The sequence below is a fragment of the Pituophis catenifer genome, unplaced genomic scaffold, assembly GCF_029215685.1.
Source record: "Pituophis catenifer annectens isolate HBS135680 unplaced genomic scaffold, rPitCat1.0.hap2 SCAF_4, whole genome shotgun sequence".
Lineage (NCBI taxonomy): Eukaryota > Metazoa > Chordata > Lepidosauria > Squamata > Colubridae > Pituophis > Pituophis catenifer.
In genome coordinates this window covers 38,680,391-38,703,050 of record NW_027256884.1, presented here as the reverse complement: position 1 = coordinate 38,703,050, position 22,660 = coordinate 38,680,391, and the positions used below count along the sequence as shown (strand labels likewise).

The 22,660-nt window shown below is 41.2% G+C and overlaps 1 protein-coding gene across 1 annotated transcript in view; it reads right to left on the bottom strand.

The window, feature by feature from the left end:
- GABRG3 (gamma-aminobutyric acid type A receptor subunit gamma3) overlaps positions 1-5,670 on the bottom strand; it is a 455,270-nt gene extending 449,600 nt beyond the window's left edge. Inside the window, exon 1 of the mRNA XM_070942700.1 lies at positions 5,570-5,670. Coding sequence (XP_070798801.1) covers positions 5,570-5,622 — 53 coding nt within the window. The 5' untranslated portion in view covers positions 5,623-5,670. The remainder of the gene's footprint in view (positions 1-5,569) is intronic.
- Positions 5,671-22,660: the final 16,990 nt, after the last annotated feature.

The following is a 22,660-nucleotide window of genomic DNA, read 5'->3' as shown; positions in this document are numbered from 1 at the left end:
TGAAACATGTTTGAACAATGTAGCACAAAAGTTTTAAAATTATGAACACATTTTTAATGTATTCGGATTAAAAATTTTGATACCATACCCTGCCACCCTGTTTTTCCATGAGTTCAGTGTTTCATTTTATGCAAGATTTTCAGGGAAAGTAATCCTCATATAAACCAAGGAAACCTTGTACTTATTTCAAGAAATGGACATAATTATATGATTCATAGAGATCCCTAATCAAACTGCAGACTTTAGGCATAACTAATACATGTTGCTTGCAAGAAGCTGACTCAAAAGGCTGATCATTAACTATCACCACTATCACTCATTAGCAATTAATTCTTAAACAGAATCCCAAAGCCATCAGAAAAATGAATCGGTCTTCCATGGTCCAGTAACTAATTAAGGAAGAGAAACCAAACAACCAGTTAATGGTGTGAAGAATTTCTCTAATCATCTGCATTATGAGGGAACCAATTATTATTTCATTTATAACAAAATCAGAAGACACTGATTTAAAGGATGTCTATGGTCATGCATTCTACCAAGCCTTAATGTGGCTTGCTGGAAACTAACCAAGCAGAGAAGGAATCTAGAGTTCAGGAGAAAATTCCTAACAGAGCAATCAAAATAGTTTGCCTTTAGAAGTTGTAGGTGCTCCACTACTGGAGGCTTCCAAAAAGAGACTGGACAACCATTTGTCTGAAATGGTATAGGGTCTCCTACTTGAGAAGGTAATTGGACTAGAATATCTCCAAGGTCTCTTCCAACTCTATTATTCTATGTTCTATCTTCTATGAGTATGTTGGCCAAATCAAATCTAGATTGTGACAAATCAGTATTTATGTTCAGACTGTCATTTGAACCCAGTCAACCCAAGCTTAGCCCATTTAGCAGGATCTCTAAACCAGACCTAAAGGACTTATCTGGGCCAACAAAAATGAGATTTGATGTAATGCAAAGTGCTGTAAATTTTTGGAAGAAACCCCTGTGGTGATAATCAGACAGGACTGCAACATAAAAAGATCATGGGGCTGGGATAGTGAGCTGCAAATCTCAGTTCAGCGTGCACTGGGGATACAAAAGAAACATTTGTCTCCAAAATTATTGGGAAGGACTTGGAAATAAAAAGGTTAGTCACTTCCTCTGTTCATACAAATATGTGGTTTCGCTGCATCTGGATGATCATGTAAAGCTCTAATCATCCCATCACATGGGACACAGTAGAAAAGGTGTAGAAAAGAGCAAATTGAACAGAAGGTGGAATATTATGGAAGACGTTTTTAAGGGCTTTTCAGTCAAGAAGAGGATGGCGGTATAAACATAAACAAAATATGAAGCAAGTTCATATAGAGGACAATTTGTGTTTATTCTAGTACTCAAGAACATTCATTAAACAGTGTAGGTTCCATTGCCAGATAATGTGGGGATGATGTCCACTGTCTTAGATGACTTGGATGTTAGGTCATCTCATAAATAGGTCAAATACTTTGCCATACTCTAAAAGGGAAAGGCCAATTTTGTTTTGATTGCTATGATGTAGAAAAGATGTTGAAACTCTAGAAGGAGTACAGCAAAAACCAACAAAGACCAAAGTACTTTGGTGACCAATTGTCACCAAAGTACCTGAAGGCAGAACAAGAAGCAATGGATAGCAACTAATCAAGGAGAAAAGCAACCAAGAACTAAGGAGAAATTGTTCTGACAGTTAGAACAATTAATCAGTGGAACAATTTGCCTCCAGAAGTTGTGGGTGCTCCAACACACACTGGGTTTTTAAGAAGAGATTGGACAACAAGTTGTCTGAAATGGTATAGGGTTTCCTGCCTGAACAGGATTGGACTAGAAGGTTTCCAAGTCTGTTATTCTGTTATCTGATGTCATTTTCACAGAAATCATCAACAATAATTTAGTCCTGAAGTTACAAACATGCCCCCAAAAGTTTGAATGAATATGAACACATATGAATACTTTTCTCTAATGCTTGCATTTTCTTCATCGTTTCCCGTAATACATAATTTTTGCATGCTTGCTGTTTCTCCTAATGTACTTAATTTGGAGGGTTGCTGTTATAAATCATACTGTACTTTTGGAAAATTGCAGATTTCTTAGTATACTTGTGTTCCAAATTCCCCCATATATCTACCAGGTGATTTTATTTTGAAACTCAAATGGATCAAATTTCACACCCATCTGTTTTGTAATGAAAACTTTGTGTTTGGCGAAAATTGAATTTCCAACTGATAGGAAGATTAAAAAAACAAGAATACTAAAACAAGGAGCCTTGTCTGTAAACAAACAAACAGGGCATTTGATAGACAAAAGTGTTATTTGTCTGGTCCATCAGAGCCCTTACATAAGAGGGCTGGGAACATTTAAACTTCAGGTCTTAATTCATTGCAAACTGGGTTTGGTTCATGTATGTATTTATCAGACAAATATGATTCACATTTTCCAGAACTGTTAGGAACCAAAAGAGTGGGAACAGGAGAGAAGATGGATTCTTGAATGCACTAGCAAGCTGAAGCATCCTGAAAACTCTTTCCTAGATGCAGCCATCAGGATAAACTAAGTTTTAAAGCTAGCATCAATAGTCCAGGATGTGAGCATTGCCACATCTTAGCCATGGAAACACCTACACAAAGCACGGTATCACTGCTTATCCCCAAGGACTTATTATGAATATGGAGCTAGAGGTTAGGCAAAAAACATAGCTATTTGTGCAGCCTCAAAAAGCAGCCCACACAATCTGCAGTAAGAGGTCTTCTGGTAAACTTCTCCATTATTTCTCCACTTTGTGCTTTACTGGCTTGCAAAAAATCAATTAAGAAATTCATCTTGAACCAGATTATTCTCCTCTTAGGAATGCACAACTCTTCCTCCAATACCAAAATCTGGAGATGTGCTAAATCATCATGCACCCATTTTAGTTTGGAGTTGCTACCTTCGCTTTCTGCGGAAAGTTGGTAAATTTAGGTACATGGAGCACACATCAATAACTAACTAAGAGGAGAAAAAAGAGTGAAAAGAATGGCTCTGGCCACATCTAGGTAAACTGCTGCCGAAAATGATGATTGGATAGGCTGCTTGTCACCTTGGTCCAATACCTGCCACAGAATATTAAGAAAGAATTTATGGATGGAAAATCTGCTGTAATGGTTTCCAGAGGAATAAATGTTGATAATCTTTTGCAGCAACCATCCTTCTGCCATTTTTATTCCAGGAATTAGATCTGCCAATCACTTCTGTAATCATAGTTTTGAGTGTTTCCTGATCTTGGAATCTCCATATGATGGATCTACTTCATTTGATGGATCTACTTCATTTGAAGTCTCAAACATATGCCGATAAAATAAACAAGGCAGACAGAAGTAGCCTAATATTTTGCTTCAGTGTGTCCTCAGGCATCTCACAAATTACACACACACACACACACACACACACACACACAATTATGGATAGTGGGAACACATAGTGGGATTTGCTTTTGTCCCCAGGAACAATGCCCTTAATTATTCTTACCTCCCACTCCCACTGATGACATTGGAGCAATAGGGGAAATTAAGGACTAAGCTACATCTCACAGGATCTCCCTTGAGATCCTTTTATGAATTGTGCATTAAATACTAAACCTTGTAGATATTAGCAGGGGCTTAGAATTTACCCACGAAATTGGGTAAATTTCTTGGGTCAAGGGTGTGTATCTCTTTCCTTCTTGTTATCCTAACTCCACCTCCTCTCCATTATCATTCATCATTCATGGGGGAGGGGGAGGGACAGGGAAGGAAAATATAGCTTATTCCTAATAATAACCTTGGAGTAAGGAAAAATGCCCATACTTTATTTTTATACTTTTCAAAAACATGTCATTTGAAGGAATGCCTCTTGTAAGATGAAGCCTGCCATCTGCCTTTCAAAAGAAAGAAAAGAAAAGCTATGTTTAAATAATTGTGATGTGTTGCACATTAACCAAAAAGATTTTTTTAGTTGATTATGGCATGGCTTTAAAATAGAATTCAAGAAGATTCTACTTGGATCTCTCTAGTTCAAGGCTCTATTCCAGAGTGATAGACTCCAGGAAGCCTCCGAGCAAGACTCAAGTGCGAACCACCTTCTAACTAGCATTCCCCAACAGATGAATGAAAGGAAACATCTGGTACTCAGCAAAAACAGCCACTTGTAATCTTATCCTCCAAGCCTCCCTTTAAAGCCATACAGGTGATTCAGAATCTTGGGGTTGCACATAGTATATGTATATTTGGTGACTTGCAAATTAGAAGGGGAAAAGATGCTCTACCATCTTAGAATGGTTTAGAAATCTGTGAACGCCACTCCACTGGTAACTTGAACAGTTCAAATGGATTGAACCAAATCATTAGCCATTGTTCAGTCCACGCGTTGCCATTTCATGAAGGGTTGCCCCTGAGAATGGAAAGGGAGGCAGGGGCAGAGAGAGAAAACTGGGCAGTGGAATGCCAAGCAAACTGAACATCAGCAAAGTCGCAAACAGATCTGAATCACCATCACTTTCAGGATTGACATGGCGATTGTAGATGTTTGGCTCGGTGGCATTATGTTGTAAATTCCGAAAGGAAGCTATCTGGTTGGATAATCTCCTTTTACAAAATACCATTCAAGGCAATCGCTTTGAGCCATCGAAGGAGATGAGCCTCTGGAGACGTTTCAAAATTAGTTGTGGAGACACAAACACGGTTAATAAAGCTCACTGCTTCCACCACGTTCCCACTTCGTCTGGCTTCTTGGGGACGATTTCTTTCATTTAATTTAGGGGAAACGTTCCTTTATTTGTAGGTCTACCGAGTAACCGCCATCCTCGCTTCTCTTCCTACCCTTTCCCAAATTCTGACAGAAGGGCGCTCGCTTCAAATTAATGTCACCATTGAATCCGAACCACAGGAAAGGCAACCAGACGGCCTGCCGTCACCACTCGAGTCCTATCAACGCGTCCGGGTCTCTCGATGCCCGTTTCCGACAACACAGACAACCGCACGAGCTTCAAAACGGCGCGAGAGATGGAGGGAATGAATGAAACCTCCCTTCGGGTTCTTTAGCAAATGAAGTCGAGAGGAAAACTTTCCGCAGAAGAGGGACAGGAATTCAAGCGGTGGGTAGGGAGACAAGGGTTCGAAGCGGTCGCGGTTCTTAACCAGGACCACGGCCGGTTTGGGGGGGGGGTTTGGAGGAGGGATTGCCTACCCCAAACCTGAGTAATCAGACGGGCGAAGAGCAGGGGGAGCAGCTGTACTCAGTTATGATGTGGCGGCGCGGTTATTGGTGTCAAGATCCAAGTCAATTTCACTGCGCTTCTACCGTGTGCCTAGTCAATTTCAGTGCGCGCCTACCCACGCACCTGCTCTATTTCACCGGGCTTTCACCAAAGTACCAAGTTATTTTCCTTGTCCTGTAAAGCACCAAGTGAAACGGAGGGTGGGGTGGGGTAGATGAATCTGTTGCCTGTAAGATTTGCTTTGTTTTAGGGGAACCTTTTTTTTTTTTAAACCCCAAAGAAAGAGAGGGGAAGATATTAGCAGGTGACAAATGCGCCAGTGGCACTTACCAGGCTTGGAAAACGGAGAGGAGGAAGAAGACCACTAGAAGCTTAGCGGACATGATCCGAGCAGCCGAGAGAAGCCGGAGGAAAGTGCAGCAACCCTGCAGGAAACGTTGCTGGAGGTTCAGAGACGGGTGGGTGGAGAAGAGAACAGATTCGGATACCTCGCTTTTCTTTGCCCCCTCTTGTTCTGTGCAAGAAAAATCCCGCTTTTTTAGTCCGCGCCTCCAAAACGGGTAGCGCCCTTCCAAAGGGAGATGCGCCGATCCAAAAGGGCGCCAGGATCCTCCGCAGGTTCTGACAGGTGGTGGTCAGAGGGGCTCCAGTCCGTCCTTCTCCCGTCCCCGCGCACTCCCCCACCCCCACCCCCGCGACAGTCACTTGCCTGAAGGAATCACGCCGCCCTTCGCGGTCCCGGGAGTTGCCTTAGCCGGGACCCTCGGGTGATGGGCTCGTCCCAGAAGGAGATGGAGAAGGAGGCACCTGCAGAAAACACATCAGGCGGCGCGGGGCAGAACGGGAGAAGTCCCGAAGCCCGGAGCGGGACGCCTCCTCTGGACCTCGCCGGGCCCCAGGCCAGGCACTGGCTCTGCCAGGGAGGCGGGTTGCGCGGGGTCGCGCACCATCGGAGAGGTGCCCGCGGGATCCCCGCCGGCCGGCCAACAGGTACGCAGGTGGTCGCCTTAAAGATCCGGTCCGCCTAAGGAAAAGGGCGGGAGGGGTGGAAGTTGGGAACGGGGACTGGGAGCCCCGGCTCGGCTTCCCTCGGCGGCGGGCAGCGGCCCCTCCCGGTGTCAGTGCCGCCTGCGCTTCGCGGCGAGGCTGCTGGGCTCGGCGGGCTCCGCGACGACAGTTCTGGAGGAGGCAACCAGCCCCTGCCTCGTCAACATCGCCTCGGCTGTCCTTGCCTACGCAGGGAGGTCCCTGCCAAGCGCAGGATTGGCGAGGCAAGTGGCGGTCGGCGACCAGGGGCCAGAGAGCGGGCGACGAGTCTTAATTCGGGTGGGCGCAACGGGAGCGCCTCTTGATTTTAAGAGATCCGGGGCGGGGGGGGGGAGTGCCGTTGCCACCCGCCCACGGATCGAGCCAAGATAGGCTCGAGGAGTTCATTCATATTCAGGGCTGCGTCTGGCCGTCTAGCGGTTAGGCAATCGCTGAGAGAAGCCTTTGGGGTTTTTAGTCCCTAGGAATATGGGATTTCCCTCCTTCTGAAATATTGAGCAACTAGCTGATCTTAATGTTTGAAACAACTGAGGAAAGAAAGAAGGAAAGGAAGGAAGAAAGGAAGAAAGGAAGAAAGGAAGAAAGAAAGAGGGAGGGAGGGAGGGAGGGAGGGAGGGAGAAAGGAAGGAAGGAAGGAAGGAAGGAAGGAAGGAAGGAAGGAAGGAAGGAAGGAAGGAAGGAAGGAAGGAAGGAAGGAAGGAAGGAAGAGGTTTAGTGGTTTATAAGGCAGATGGGGATCCGAACCAGGGAACGGGCAGATCAGTTGTTTCCTGGCTTAAATAGACTAGAAACCACAATCATTAAAAAACAATAAAATCATAGGATGTTTTAACCAGTTTCCCCTGCTCTATTCTCAGGAAAAGTGGACCAAGGGCTCCAACCCTACTTGCTGACTACTGGAATTGATTATGCCAGGGCCTCAGTTTGCTCCTTCCAATCATTTCCCATGGTTTGAGGCTCACAAGTCTGCTGTTCAGACAGTGTGTAGGATTTGATATGAAACATCACAAACATCTCTTTCCCAGTGCAGGTGAGGAGATGCTAAATATTTCCCAAGCAAAAACATCCTGCAAGAGAAATCCACCCTTCCAAAGTTTAAGGTTCTGTACACAATTTCTTTATGAAGAGCACAATTTAATTAGTTAGTTATTAAATTTGTTTGCCGCCCATCTTGCTGCAAGGGACAATCTTACCAATAGCTGCAGCTGAAGTGATTAGGTCCTATCATCTTTTTTGGGGCTACTAAATCAGCATAGTCTGAGTCAAGAAAAAAGTAAGCAAATAAACATCTTTCAAGCAATAAGAAGTAAAGATTCTGTCTCACTATTTTTACTGGTTTGCTTGGAGATCCTGTATTGTAAACTGCTCCAAACCACAGATTCTCACTTACTGAGAATAGAGAAGCTTGCAGCCTTAAAAAGAAGAGTTGGTTGTTGCTTCCTTTTCTTAAAGAACAACTTTAGACAAGGAGTTTTTTTTAAAAAAAACCTTTGAAGAATTTCTGGAGCAATTGTGATACTTTTCAGGAACATTTCTCCATGCCACCCAATAAATATGTTATTTTAAAAGATGGAAGATTCACATTTATCTGTTTTTTAGAAGGTAACATAGTTTTAAGCTACCTACTCAGGAGTAAGTTGACCTTGGTTAATTTAAATATATTAAGGAAATCCATTTTAAGCTTCTACATTTAACTTTGGCATTATATCAATTTAGCATGACCCAATTTTCTGCGCATTCAAAAGCATTCTTTGCAATTCTATCCAACACTTTCACATCACAATAGAGAAAAAGGTAAATTAATTCATACTCCTTCCTACTCCATACATTAAATAAATTCTGCTTTGGAGAAAAATAATACTGTAGGCTATAAATTCTATGGCATAAACGTTCTTGGTGATATTACCTCACTATATTTCATGCAAATTAGTAAATGCATGTTGTAAAAGGTGATTTTCTTTTTCCTGTTAAAAGAAAAGTTATTCAGATTAAGACAAAATATCTTGGTTTTTGAGCATTCTTATTCTTGATTTATATTTCATTCAATATACTTCCTGTTAATTTTCTACTTCAGATATTATTTAAGTGAAGCATAACTTCTATACAGGTTAAATAAGGCCACTGGAGAACAGTAGTCTTGCTTGCATACAGTAACTGTATGACAAGTGTGATAGCTAAACTGCGTGATTCACACATATTTGTAAATGGAAGGCATTTTAGAGGTCCTTGGTGCTCTCTGACCTTGGTTGTTTTTTTGCAGATGTTTCATTACACAAACTAGGTGGGATTTGCTCTCAATGTATACAGTATTCTAGTGGCTTGCCCTAACAGTATTGGGTGGAGTGATCTTGAGGTTCTTTGGTTGGGCTGTTAACGGTTAGCTTGTTTGGCAGTTCCTTGATTGGGTTCTTGCTTACTTCTTAATTGTTGGTCTGATGTTAATCTTGGACTTAATCTATGCTCATCTGAATGTTGATTGCTGGTGGGGAGATGTTTTGGTCTTTTTCTTCACTTTTTGGCTTGTTGATTGTCTCTTTGGACAGTCTGTAGATGTTGTTTATGTCTATGTGTCTATTGATGGCCAATTTGTCAGCAGGCCAGGCTTCCAGGAATTATCTAGCATTTTTGGACTTGGCTTGATTTGGGTGATCATGGTTTCCCAGCTGAAGCTATGGTTAAGTCTGTCCATATGTTGTGAAATTAAAGAGTTTTCATCATGTATTCTGACTGCTAATTGGTGTTCATGGATGTGCTCTGCTAATCTTCTGCCTGTGTGCTACACTGATGTCATGTCGTTGTAATAGTCTATTGGTGGTTTCTGTGATGGTTTTGATGTATGCTAGTGTTATCCTTTTTACAGCTTGTGTTGGTTGTGCTATATTGGGTTGAGTGGTCAGGCACTTTTTGTTGAAGTTGCATGGATATCCATTTTATCCATTTCTATTTATTTAGAAAATTTATATTGCAGCCTACTTACTTAGTGCGACTCTAGGCGGCTTACAAACAATAAAAACACAGTAGAGAAAAATGAATAAATAAATAAAAATCAGTAAAAATAAAAAACATAACCCCCCATCCTTACCCCCAGTGACAACACACAGTCAAATAAAGCATTTGATGGGTTCCCTCATACTTTGGGTTCCCCAGTCCCACTGGCAAAACCAAGTCTTTAGGGTCTTATGAAAGAGTGTCAAAGTGGGGGCCAATCTAACTTCTGAAAGAATAATATTTTAAAGGGAGGGAGCCACCACGGAGAAGGCTCTTCTTCTGGGTCCCACCAGATGTACCTTTTTATGGGATGGGACCACAACTTTTCTTGCCTCCTCACTGCAGTAGGTCAGGTGGCCAGCAAGAGATAGTCCCTCAGATAACCTGGTCCCAAGCCATGAAGGACTTTAAATTTTGTTGGAAGATGTTGTATAGATGATCTGTTTCTACTGTTCAGTGTTGCTGCAGTATGTTTGTGCTCATCCGAATAGAGTTCTTACACAGCTTCTCTTGTGTGAGGTTGGATTATTACTTTGGTAATGGAACACTTGACTCATAGTGGAGGTCATAATACAACATCTGGAATCATTAGCACTCCCACAAATATAATCCAATACAACCCAAATACAACCCAAAATATGAATCAGGTAAGTAGACGGCACTGTTGTGACCTCCGCTTCCTGAGTCATTAAAACACACGAGTAATTCCAAAAACCTCTTTTATTGCAACAGCTGTGAATTATGTTCATTCACAGCTGAGTCCCAATTAGTTGCAAAAAGTCCTTTGGGAGAAGTCCTTTGGGATAAACACCAACCTTTATCTCCCTTGACACACTGCCAAAGACCTACTTGGCAAAGCCACACGGAGTCCAAAATCAAACAGAGATGTTGACTGGGAACAGAATTAACAACATTGCTTTCCTGCAAAGGGAAATGCTTTCCTGCCTTTGCTCGTCTTTTAAGCCTTATGGGAGGGGCCAATCATCTCCAGACCTTACTCCTGAGTCGTCCCTTTTGTTTTAACTGTTTTTGCCTTCTGGCAGCTCTGCGCATGTGCGGACTAGGAACAGGCTCCTCCTGTTCCTCTGCCTCTCTGATGTCTGACTCTGGAGGCTCTGAAGTCCGTGCATAACTCCCAGATGGCCCTGGCCCCATCTCTGCCCCCAATGCAGAGCCCTCGTCCAAGCCTTCCCCAGGCTCCAGGACTGGCCCATATTCCTCCCCAGGAAGTCCGCTACTGGCGGACCACAACAGGCACACTCACCATAGTAAAAGAAGACCAATTAGAGAACATCCACAAAACCATCCACAACATCTTCAAAGGGATCCAATTCACAAGGCACGAAGAAAACAATAACTGACTACTCATTTCCACCCTGAGCTACACATAGCTTCCTTTATTTGAAGGCATATTATCAGAAATGATTCTCCAACATTTATTCATATGTCAGCATTCCCATGTTGGAATCTGGCCTGATAGATCTTAACTGAGTTATACAGCATTCTAAAGAAGAAGCGAGCGGAACATGAGTTTTGTGCTGCAGCTCCAATTCAAACCTCTTAAAAACTACCACCAAACACTGCAAATTGGCAATATTAGTAAATAGTCTGGTATCCCAGGCTGCAACCTTCCCTACAGTTAATATCAGCAGGGGTATCTCAAAAGGCTCATGCATCATGCTACATTATAATGTGATGTGTTAAGTTTCAGTTTAATACATTGAAGAGTCAAATCTTGCTAATAGCAGAAAGAAATCAACCATTTTGAGAAGGATTTTGGAGGGGTGGAAAATTGAATCTTTATTCAACCATCATGTATATGCTATATATACATCTTTGTAATTATAAATGATATCTGTGGGTGTGCATGTATGATAGTGCTGGGTGCCAGTTGTGAAGTCCGTAAGTGTTCTTTGAGAACTAATACACCACTTCAACCCCAAAAGTTACTCTTGTCATGGTCAGGTTCTCCTTCCCATTGAACCACTAAAACGATTTAAATTTGATGTACTATTAGCATAAAAAACTTCTGATTTTTCCCAAACTTTACTTGAAAGCTGCTCGGTCACCATTTTGGTATTACATACCATGGTCTGGTTTCATTCTGGTTTAAACAAAGGTTGTCCCTTTTATATAGCAAGTTTCATAATATTCCCAAAATTAGACTCTTTCTCCCTTTGTCACTATTTCACCCACACACTGAAACCACCCTCTCCTATACAAACATGCCAATTCTGAATGCAAAATAAATACTAAACCTACATCTGTATTCCTTATTTGAATTGCCTGATGTGCTCCATGACCACTGATTATGCCTTCATAGTATCTGTCAAGTAACAACCTATCATATCTGCAAAATGACAACAGGCATCTTCGTCCTTCATAATTCTTATTTGGCTGCAGGATTTTTTTGCAGCTAATCCAAGAAGAGAGAAAGTCTTTGTTACTATGGTTAGTTGCCAGCTGAGGCTATTTCTTCCCTCCCATAGATTGAGCTAGAAGCAAGCTATGGAAAGTTCTATTTACAAGAAACTTGCCATCAATTTTAGCCTGGCAGTTTCACATTGTTCTTGGATCATTGTGCTTTAATAGAAAATCTTCCGTGCCCATCAAGTACATTTAGAAAGGAGAGTCCTTTCTCTTTTTAAATATCCCATTAAGGGAGGCAGACAGAAGACTGGCAGCCACAGAACATGTCCACGCTATTCAGGACCATCTCGAGATTAGTTACTATTGCACAACTCCATTGAAAAGCATGGTTGGAATGACATTCAAGTTAGAAAATCTGCATGACATGGAGCTATGAGGGCTGTTTCATGGATGTAGGATCATGTTTTTGTGGTTACAAATGATGAACATTCATGAAGAAACTTACTGATGGCCAGTGGTGGTATTCAGCTGGTTCAGACTGGTTCCGGAGAACTGGTAGCAGCTATCATGGGTAGGCCTGCCCCGGTGCAATGCCATCCTATTTAGCCATGTTTTCAAGGCTGGGCGCATTTGCAGAAGGCACATGCACAAGCAAAGCACATGCATGGAAGGTGCATGTGTGCGTGAAGCAAGCATGAGCATGCGCGGCGAACCGGTGGTAAGAGTATGTGCAACCACCTCTGCTGTTGACACTAATATTCCAGTATTAAAATCCAATGTAAAATTATAGTACTATCCTAAATAACAGGAGAAGGAGGAGGAGGAAGAAAAAGAAGAAAAAGGAAGGAGGAGAAGGAGAAGGAAAAAGAAGAAATCACTAATGAAAAGACTAGCAGTACTTTCATATCTGAAAATCTTTGGAAGAATAGGCAAAGTAGATTTTCTCATTCAATGGATAATCTCTTGCCTTTCAAATATTGTTGAACAGCAATTTCTATCATCCATGATCACCGGGCTTGACAAAGTTGGATTTCAAAGGCATGCAAAATATAGCATTGGGTGCTACAGGGAAAAAATTTCTGCCCATCTCCATATGTTTTCAAAGAAAGGGAGGCAAAACAAAGAGTACGATTCATAAACAAGAGGACTTATATAAAGGAATTATTCTGAATAGAATTTATAAAGCTACTAGGCAACCCATGACCTATTCGGTCAATTCAGAGGTATTTCCTTACTAGAAACAGAGAAACAGAATGAACATGGGTAGGCCAAAAACCAGTGGCAGCAGGACTATCTTCTGTCTTCATGTAAACTTTCCCATTGAATTTTCTTGTAAGAAAGCTGCAGGGAACAATCAAAATCATCCTTCTTCCCTTCCCTTCCCTTCCCTTCCCTTCCCTTCCCTTCCCTTCCCTTCCCTTCCCTTCCCTTCCCTTCCCTTCCCTTCCCTTCCTAGCAGGCAGGTAAGTGGCTGCTGCCTGGTGGGAAAGGGAGTGAGAGGTTGTATGAGTTGCCTGCAGAGTACAAGTGCAGAGGGGTAAGGGAAGGCTGCATGGGTGGAGAAGATTTACCCGAACGACCTTTCCTGCCAGCTTCTCCATTGACTTTCTCCCTGCAAGCTTGCCACAAGCAAAATTTTTATTATTGGGAAGGTTTCAGGGGTCATTGGCAATCACAATCAGTTTTACATTTCCTGCTTGCTTCCCCATTGATTTCTGTGAAGCAGTCAGGAAGTGTGGGAAATAAGGACCATGAGACCTCCTGATTCTGGCTGCGGCAGTGGAGGCACAATGCTGAAGAAGCAGCAGTGCAGTAGCACAGAAGTAGCCACAACTTTCCCAATTTGATTCCCACAGCAGTCCTGGGCCCTGGCATTCCATAAATTAGTCCATTTGAATTACCTTGGCTCAATTATTGTTGCCTTACACCTTCCAATTATATCCAACTGAAAACTGCAAACAGACATGAGAGTTTTAGTAATATATAGATTAGTAACTGGCATTGCCCATAGACTACATAAGAGAAGCAATAATGTTGGAATTCTGATTCAAGAAGAAATTAAGCTCCAATGTGAGGCAGCCAACACATTAAGTTGTGTGCTTCAGTCAGTATTGAGCAGTCAGCTGAGAGCTACAGTACATGTACCACACTAAAACAACCAAGTTTTCAAAGTCTCTTGTGTATTAATCCTCTCCTCTAAAAACATCTTTCTATATACCATTTTTTAATTAAAATAACTCTTTTAAAAGTGGATGGTTATTTTGGTAAAATACTTCCCTCTTTACCATTTTGCAGTGTTCTTTTTGTGAAGTTCAAATAATCTCCAAAAATCCTAATTATGGTGTTGCGAATGAATATAGATGTCCCAAAATAATATTACAGGATTTAATCTGGGTCAGTCCCCGGGACCAGAGGTTCACTCTTCTGAGCTTTCGGACTCAATGCTGGAGCCCATCCACAGGGAACTTCTCTCTAGCAGACTGTGTGCTTAGGCCTAGACCCATGATGGCAAACCTATGACACGTGTGCCTGAAGTGGCACGCAGAGTCATGTTGCCTGGCATGTGCAGCATTGCCCATTCCTCTTCCAGGTTTCTGGCACGCATGTGCATGTGATGATCAGCTGGACTTTTTGCATGCGGTAGTGCCAGAAACTGGAAGAGCTGGTCTTCCATTTTCCTGCGTGAGCATGCGCGCTGGCCAGCTGATCGTTGTGCACGCATGCGTGCCAGAAACCCGGAAGAGTATCTGGCTGAAACCAGAAGTTCAGTAGCTGAAACCAGAAGTTCACTTTCAGGCACGCACATGCGCCTTGGGCATCTCCTCTTCCGGGTTGCAGCCCAGACGTGCACGCACGCTCCCTTTTTGGCACTCAGTGCTGTAAAGGTTCGCCATCACTGGCCTATACTCTGTAGGTATTGTATACCCCCCAATAGCTTGGAAGATTAAACCTCTGATCCCAGTGACTGACCCAGATTGGGATCCTCATTATGGTGTTTGTTGTTGTGATGGAGATAGTGAATGTCCCAATTTGAGTTACTGCTATTAGAAAGATCATCATCAGTATATCTATACTCAGGGAACTATGAAACTATCAGGGTTTCTCGTTGGTCAAAAACCATATCTGCTCTATTATCATCTACATGAATCACTCTGTGTGAGGGACAGGACTACTTTCTGAGCAAATGTTTCTGTTTACTGTACAATTCCCTCTTCCCAAGATCTTTCTTAGAAAACTTATTTTCTGAAAGATAATATTTGATCGCAGTGAATCATTTGACTACAAACAGTGGTATCATTTGAAAGTTACTTTTTTTTCCTGGACACAGCCATTAATTAGTCTGAAACCTGAAATAGGAAAATTGATTTATCCAGCAAGTATTGCAGAGTTCCAAAATCTGTAACACAATCTTCTAGCTTTAAAGATTTCTCCTGTGGTGTTTTAACTAAATCTCCATTTGGCTAGGATAAAACGATATAATGAACAAGCTTGTCCAATGTTATTACAAACACAATGGAAATCAGTTATAATTTACAAGCAGCGACAATGTAAAAACAGATAATATATAACCACACTGAAACCCAAAGATATATTGTCTTACAATGGTTTTATAACAAGCTGGGAACTTATTTGCAAAAGAAATGATTACAAATAATATAAGAAGATCATTTCAGATCAAAACATATTGTTTAGAACAGTGGTGGGTTTCAAAATTTTTTACTACCAGTTCTGTGGGTGTAGCTTAGTGGGTGTGGTATGGCTTGGTGGGCATGGCTTGGTGAGCATGGCAGGGGAAGGATACTGTAAAATCTCCATTCCCACTCCACTCCAGGGGAAGGTTACTGCAAAATCCGCATTTCCTCCCGATCAGCTGGGACTCAGGAGGCAGAGAATAGATGGGGGCAGGGCCAGCCAGAATTTTTACTACCGGTTCTCCGAACTACTCAAAATTTCCGCTGCTGGTTCTCCAGAACTGGTCAGAACCTGCTGAAACCCACCTCTGGTTTAGAATAAGGATTTGCTGGTTCCTAAAAACAGTAAGAAGTGTGCTAAAGGTAATACATGATACACTGACCACATATAGTGCCTTACTGGAAACCATAGTTCAAGGTTTCTGTCAATTTCAGATCCAGTTATTTATTATTTTCATCATTTGTAAGAGTAAATTGTGAATTACTGCACAAAACACAGAGGAGATGTCAAGGTTAATGTTAGATAATCAAATCAACTAACATGGCTTTCCAAATAACATTTTTATATTCCGGTTGGATCCAAATTCAAACTGAGAGCGATGAAATCAAAAGAAAAGTGCATTACAAAATATAAGTTTGCAAAAGCATGAATTTCAGAAAGTCTGTACAAAGCCATCACACTGCAACACAGAGATATAAAAACCATGTGACCTATTAGTACACTTAAAAAAAAATTGGGAGAAATTTCAAATGTAAGCAATGTAACATTACACAGCATTCTTTACTAGTGTAATTTTAGTCTGATACTTTAGGAACATAACATCTGCTAGCCAGACATTTAATTTACTGATAACATTATCATTTTAGTACCTACTGTATTTACGATACACAGAAAAATGTATTTACTATATGAGCAGCATGGTGGCCTAGTGGTGAAGACACTTGTCTCCTACTTGGAAAGTTGAGGGTTCAATCCTAGATAGCGGCAGATGTTTCTCCCCTAGGATGCAAAGGAAAAATATCTGCCGCAAACTCCACATGGTGTCAGGAAGGGCATCTGCCAGTAAACACCCAGCTCCATCAAGTTGCCCCGGCTCTACCCAGAATTAAGGGATTACAGGGTCAAAAAAAGGGAGTTACTGTATGAAATTATAAAATTATATTATATTATTACTGCAATGCTCTCTACATGGGGCTGCCCCTGAAGACCACTCGGAGGCTTCAGCTGGTGCAGAATGCGGCCGCGCGGGTAGTAATGGGAGTGTCCCAACACTCTCATGTTACACCCCTCCTGCGCGACCTGCATTGGCTACCAGTTGCCCTCCAGGTGAGATTCAAGGTGCTGGTAATTATCTATAAAACCCTACATGGCTTAGGCCCGGCGTATTTGGCGGACCATCTGCAGCCAGCAACAGCTCCCCATCGCCCATGCATTCTCACAGGGAGGGCCTCCTTGGGGTGCCGTCAGCCAGACAATGTCGGCTGGCGACCCCTAGGGAGCAGGCCTTCTCTGTGGGTGCACCTACCCTGTGGAATCAGCTCCCCCTGGAACTCTGGCTGGCCCCTAACCTTCGCTCTTTCCACCGTGACCTTAAAACATGTTATTTCGCCTGGCTGGTTTGAACTGAAGAGGTTTTAAAGGAGTTTTTAATAGTCTTTTTATAATCTTATTGAGTATTTTTAACATTGATTTTGCTTGTTTTTATTGTTGTGAGCCGCCCTGAGTCCTTCGGAGATAGGGCAGCATACAAGTTTAAATAATAAATAATTAAATAAATAAATAAAATGTTTCTATTTTTTTTTTTTTTTTACAGAAGGGAAGCTACCAATTGCTGAGCTCAAGGATCTACAGTTTGAGAAGTTGGCAAAAATATAGCTGAATACAACAGTGTACAATAGTGAAAGGAAGTTAATTATGGTCATCTTAGACTCTTACACATATTCAATATTTGAAAAAAAAGGAAAAATAGCAACATAAACATTTATCCTATAGGTATCTACTTAGTTGCGTTCTGAGTTACCAATATTGTAATGGAAGACTCTTGTAAAATAAGATTTCATTTTTATTTTCTAGAGAGATTTCCGATTCTAAAACAGGAAGATTTCCTTAGAGTGAAACAAGATGTTTTTCTAGACTTACACATCCAGTTCTCTGGATAAAGGATCTCTTGCCACTTCTAGAATCTTAGACAGAAACATTGATTCTGACATTTAAACCTGTAGTTCATGGCTCTCAAGACTGCCAGAGATTTTTTTTCCCCTAGACTTACATGATAGCTATGGAGAAAAGCGGCATCATTTCAGGAACTTGACTGTTTTAAAGGAATTTTAGCCAGTGCTGTTTGCATCCCATTTTGCTTTTGAATCTGAAACTCTGCATAGCCTTTTCTCTTTATGGTAACTCTTGCACGCAAATCTTTGGATGGTAGTGGGGGTATGAGATAGGGCCAATTTACTGAATAGCATACTTTCTTGTGTTGGACGTCATACTTTGACTTGGCTGTAAATTTCATTTCTCAAAATACCGTCCTTATTTGGTAATTGACTTTCTAAACAGAAGATTCTCAAGTGTGACTCAACTAGGTTACAATTTATTGTGTCAAGAATTGACACCTGATAATTTGCCCTCTGCCTCAAGCCTTTGTTTCCATCTTTAGGCTCTTTTTTTGAGGACCTTGAGAGAAAACTGAAGCTATGTTTATATAGCAATTCTCTCAAGCTTGGGGACTGCTGAGTTTTTCTTTGCCAGATTCTTCCAAGGCCAAATAACCATAGGCTTTGCTGCTTGCAGATTGAGGGCTTTTTCATATTTGCAGCCTTAAACTGCTTGACATATATGTATTTTTCTTTTCTTTTTACGACCCTGTAATCCCTTTATTCAGGGTGGAGTCGAGGGGACTGAATGGAGCTAAGCGTTTACTGGCCAGATGCCCTTCCTGATGCCTATGCAGAGTTCACAGCAGATATTTTGCACCCTGATAGAGAAACATCTGCTGCTGCCTTGGATTGAACCCTCAACCTTCCTAGTGGGAGGTGAATGTCTTCATCTCTAGGCCACCATGCCGCTCTGCTTGCATTATATGTATAAACCAGCAAAAATGAAAGTAACTTAATGATTTTCTTTTTGGGATTTCAGCCTATTCTTACATTTTGGCTGCAGTAGTGGCATGATGTTCTATTCACATTGTACCTGCTACAGCCCTGATTTATGGATTTTCCTTCCTTTTATTCATGCTGGGAGAGCAAATATACAAGATATTACTAATTTTAAGGGAAATTCTTAAAATTCCCCTGGTTTTTAAAAATAATAGAACCACCATTTTATTATGGCATTGGTGAATCTGTAAATGAAAAAGGAAAGATGTAGTGATTTACCAGCCCAGCATTCTCCCTTTCAGTTTTGGTCCCATTTCTATTCAAACTTACAATTAATTCCTGAAGGATGAGACTAAAAGTTCAAGAGGAGTGTACAAAGTCCAGAGAATATAGGTTTCAGTGCATACAGTTAGAAGAGCACAAGAACAGTGGTATACTGAGTTAATAATTCCTTTGACTACTTAATCTCATGTAAAATGGTTCAAAATTTTAACTAATTCTACTAGAAATTATTCTCAAATAAGTATGAAAAGTATAATTTAAATATTTATTATGAGAAAAAAAAGCAATGAGCAGTGAAAAATATATTTCTACATAAATATTATAGAATTGATTGGCCCTACAATTTTCCTCATTTATTTGAAAATATGCTCTACTGAACTCTATTCTATTGAATATTAAATGAAACCAATATGGATAGGATTGAACTGCATGTCAGACAGCTCAATTATTTTGCACTATAATGTCATCATTATATGCTAAAGCTATGATTACTACAGTTTGAAAAGTTGCATAGTACTACTTAACCTTCTTAAAAGCTGACACCAAAAATTAAATGCCTAGCAATCACAATAGTCTTCTTCTTCCTTTAGCATTCATAAAGTGCCTCTAGAGCAATGTTTTTCAAATTTGGCAATTTTGAGATATATGGAATTCAACTCCCAGGGTACCCCCGTCATGAGGAATCCTGGGAATTTTAAAGTCTGAAAAAATACTGCTCTAGAGGTAATGCCCCATAATACTTATGACAATTAAAGTACAGCGAACTTCGACTTCATGGGTTCCATTTTGCGGATTTCAAATCCCTAGTGCTGCATAACGGGGTGAGCTCCCGTTACTTGTCCCAGCTTCTGCCAACCTAGCAGTTCGAAAACATGTAAAAAATGCAAGTTGAAAAATAGGGATCACCTTTGGTGGAAGGTAACAGCATTCTGTGCGCCTTTGGCATTTAGTCATGCCGGCCATATGACCACGGAGACATCTTCGGACAGCGCTGGCTCTTCAGCTCTGAAACGGAGATGAGCACCACCCTCTAGGGTTGAGAACGACTAGCACATATGTGCAAGGAGAACCTTTACCTTTACCTTTATGTCATTTGTGTAATGAACTAATTGTAAGAGATAAAATGAATTGCTATAATACATTAACCCCCAATGGATATTTGAGACCATTAAATATGTCCCCTCTTCCTCATCCCCAGGTCCATTAAAAGGAAATTTCATAATATTGTTATTGATGGTCATCTGATCTTGGAACTGCATGCAGTTTTATAATCCTTCTGCTTGGTTACTTATATCAGTGAGGGAAGATCTTCTGAAGATACCTTCAATATGAGAACCTCAACTATCAGGTATGTAAGAAAGAACTTTCTCCTGTATTTGGTTCCAACTTTCTCAAAATTTAGGAAAATGGCACAAAATTCATCTCAATTGCCCAGCTTCTAGTAGTTTACTTGTTATAATGATGGCTTTTAATTATAATTTTAATGGTATAAATTTTTGTATTTTTGGGATGTTGCTCCAAGTCAGAGGTCTTCAAACTTGGCAGCTTTAAGACTTGTGGACTTCAACTCTCAGAATTCTCCAGCCAGGTATGCTGGCTGGAGAATTCTGGGAGTTGAAGTCCACAAGTCTTAAAGCTGCCAAGTTTGAAGACCTCTGCTCTAAATGCTGTAACAATTAAAGCTAGGCATACAACGAACAAAGAAGATAAGGTATAACATAAAATGAGATATGATAATGGAAACAATGCTTTCTTGATTTAAATTTAAAATAGTCATGCTTTACTGAGTGCTTTACTTTCAGCATAATGGTGTCCATGGAAAGAGTCAAAGAAATCAAGATAATTGTTACGATTCTTGGCAGATGGATATTTGAATCCTTGCTCTTTTTTACATGCATCACAACTCAATAAAAATGAGACAGGCCTTCAATTATGCAATTATAGCCGCCATCTTGACTTTTTTAACCCCCTTCACCTAAATAAGCTTTTCTTACTTATAGACGAGAATTATTATGCAAATGAAAATGTATTCATAGAAAAGAAAGTAACCTTTCTCTGTCATAGTCTTCAGGGGAATGTTAAAATGCCAAGGTTGAGAAACACTGCTCTAGACCCGTAATGGAGAACCTATAGCACATATGTCACAAGTGGCACGCAGCGCCCTCTCTGTGGGCACATGAGCTGTTGCCCCAGTTCAGCTCTGCCACGCATGCGCATGCACCTCCTGCTAGCCAGTTGGTTGTCAGGTCTCTGCCATGTATGCGTGGGGGGGGGGGGCGGGGCACTGCAGGGGGGCATGCACATGCATGGGGTGTGTGGCACGGGCAGGGGCCATGGGCGCATTCACGAGGGCTGCACACGCATTACATTTTGGGAGTTGGGGTGTGCGCTTTGGGCACTCAGTCCGGAAAAGGTTAGCCATCACTGATCTAGACCATTATTGTCATGGAAAGGAAAAATGCAATGTTACATTTTTGCTATCACCATACCTAGAAAACTGAAGGAAGGTTTTGCTAATACAGGTAGCCCTTGACTTAAAACAGTTCGTTTAGCTATTGATCAAAGTTACAATGGCACTGAAAAAAATGACTTGACCCTTTTTCACACTTATGACTATTGCAGCATCCCCAAGGTCACATGATTTACATTCGGATGCTTGACAACTGACTCACATTTATGACAGTTGCAATGTCCCAAAGTCATGTGATCACCTTTTGCAAACATCTGACAAGCAAAGTGAATGGGGAAATCAGATTCACTTAACAACCATGTTATTAATTTAAGAATTGCAGTGATTCACTTAACAAATGGGGCAAGAAAAATCGTAAAATGGGGCAAAACTCACTTAACAAATTTCTCACTTAGCAACAGAAATGTTGGGCTCAATTGTGGTCGTAAGATCTACCTGTAATAGCCGAAAGGAGTATTACAAAGGGCACCAATGGCAGATCCTTTCTTGTGACAATGTCATCCCAATCTCTCCCAGAATTTGCCTACCTTATACCAAGAAACCTGATCTAGCAATTGTCATAAATTTATCATGCATGTAGAATAGTCCAGCTCTTACTTGCCATAGCCTAACTGAAATGTAAGCTTTGCCTTTAAGAATTGACCTATTGGTTGGCTTCAGTGGTGGTTGCTACCAGTTCGCCACAGATCGGGTGAACCGGTAGCGGCAGTGGCGGTGGGCTCTGCCCGCCCACCCAGACATCTCTGCACATGTGCAGAAGTGTCACACAAGTGCACGAGCATGTCCGCAAGTGAACTGGTAGCAACGGGATTTGAAATCCACTACTGGTTGGCTTCCATGAATGTAGCACTCAACTGCACTGGACCATGATCCAAGGGAGTGATATTAAGTATTTTCAAAAGAAGAAACCAATAATGGAATATTATTATCTACTATTAAACTTACTATATGCCTGCAATCACAGCTAATATTTCATAGTGTTGTTTCTGCCCTGCAGGGACAAACTCTGTAATATGAAAGAAATCAGTGTTACTACTGCAGTGGTTGGGTGCTTATTTTTTCCCCCTATCTTAAGATAAGGATTTTAAAACTGTGCTTGAAAATTAGCGAATGAAGGATATCAGAGATGCAGGATAAACCACAAGCTTGATATGTTAAAAAGCTTTCCTCATTACTTGTCTTACTTTTGTTTATTGCTCACCATCTCAAAAAAAAAAAAAAAAAAAAAAAAAATAGAAGAGCCACTAGATGCAACGACTTCCTAGCACAATATCTATCTAATCTAGAAACCTAAGGGAAAACTATAAACAGGTCATAAGTGTAACAGCATCTTTTTACGTTGCCTAGCAATCTGGCACCTCTGCCTTTCTCCTAGGAACAAAACATAGAACAAAACATTGTAACTAGAAGCTATGCATATCATCCTCTATTAGTTTATACAGTCAGGTATATTTTGAGAAAATACATTCCACAGTT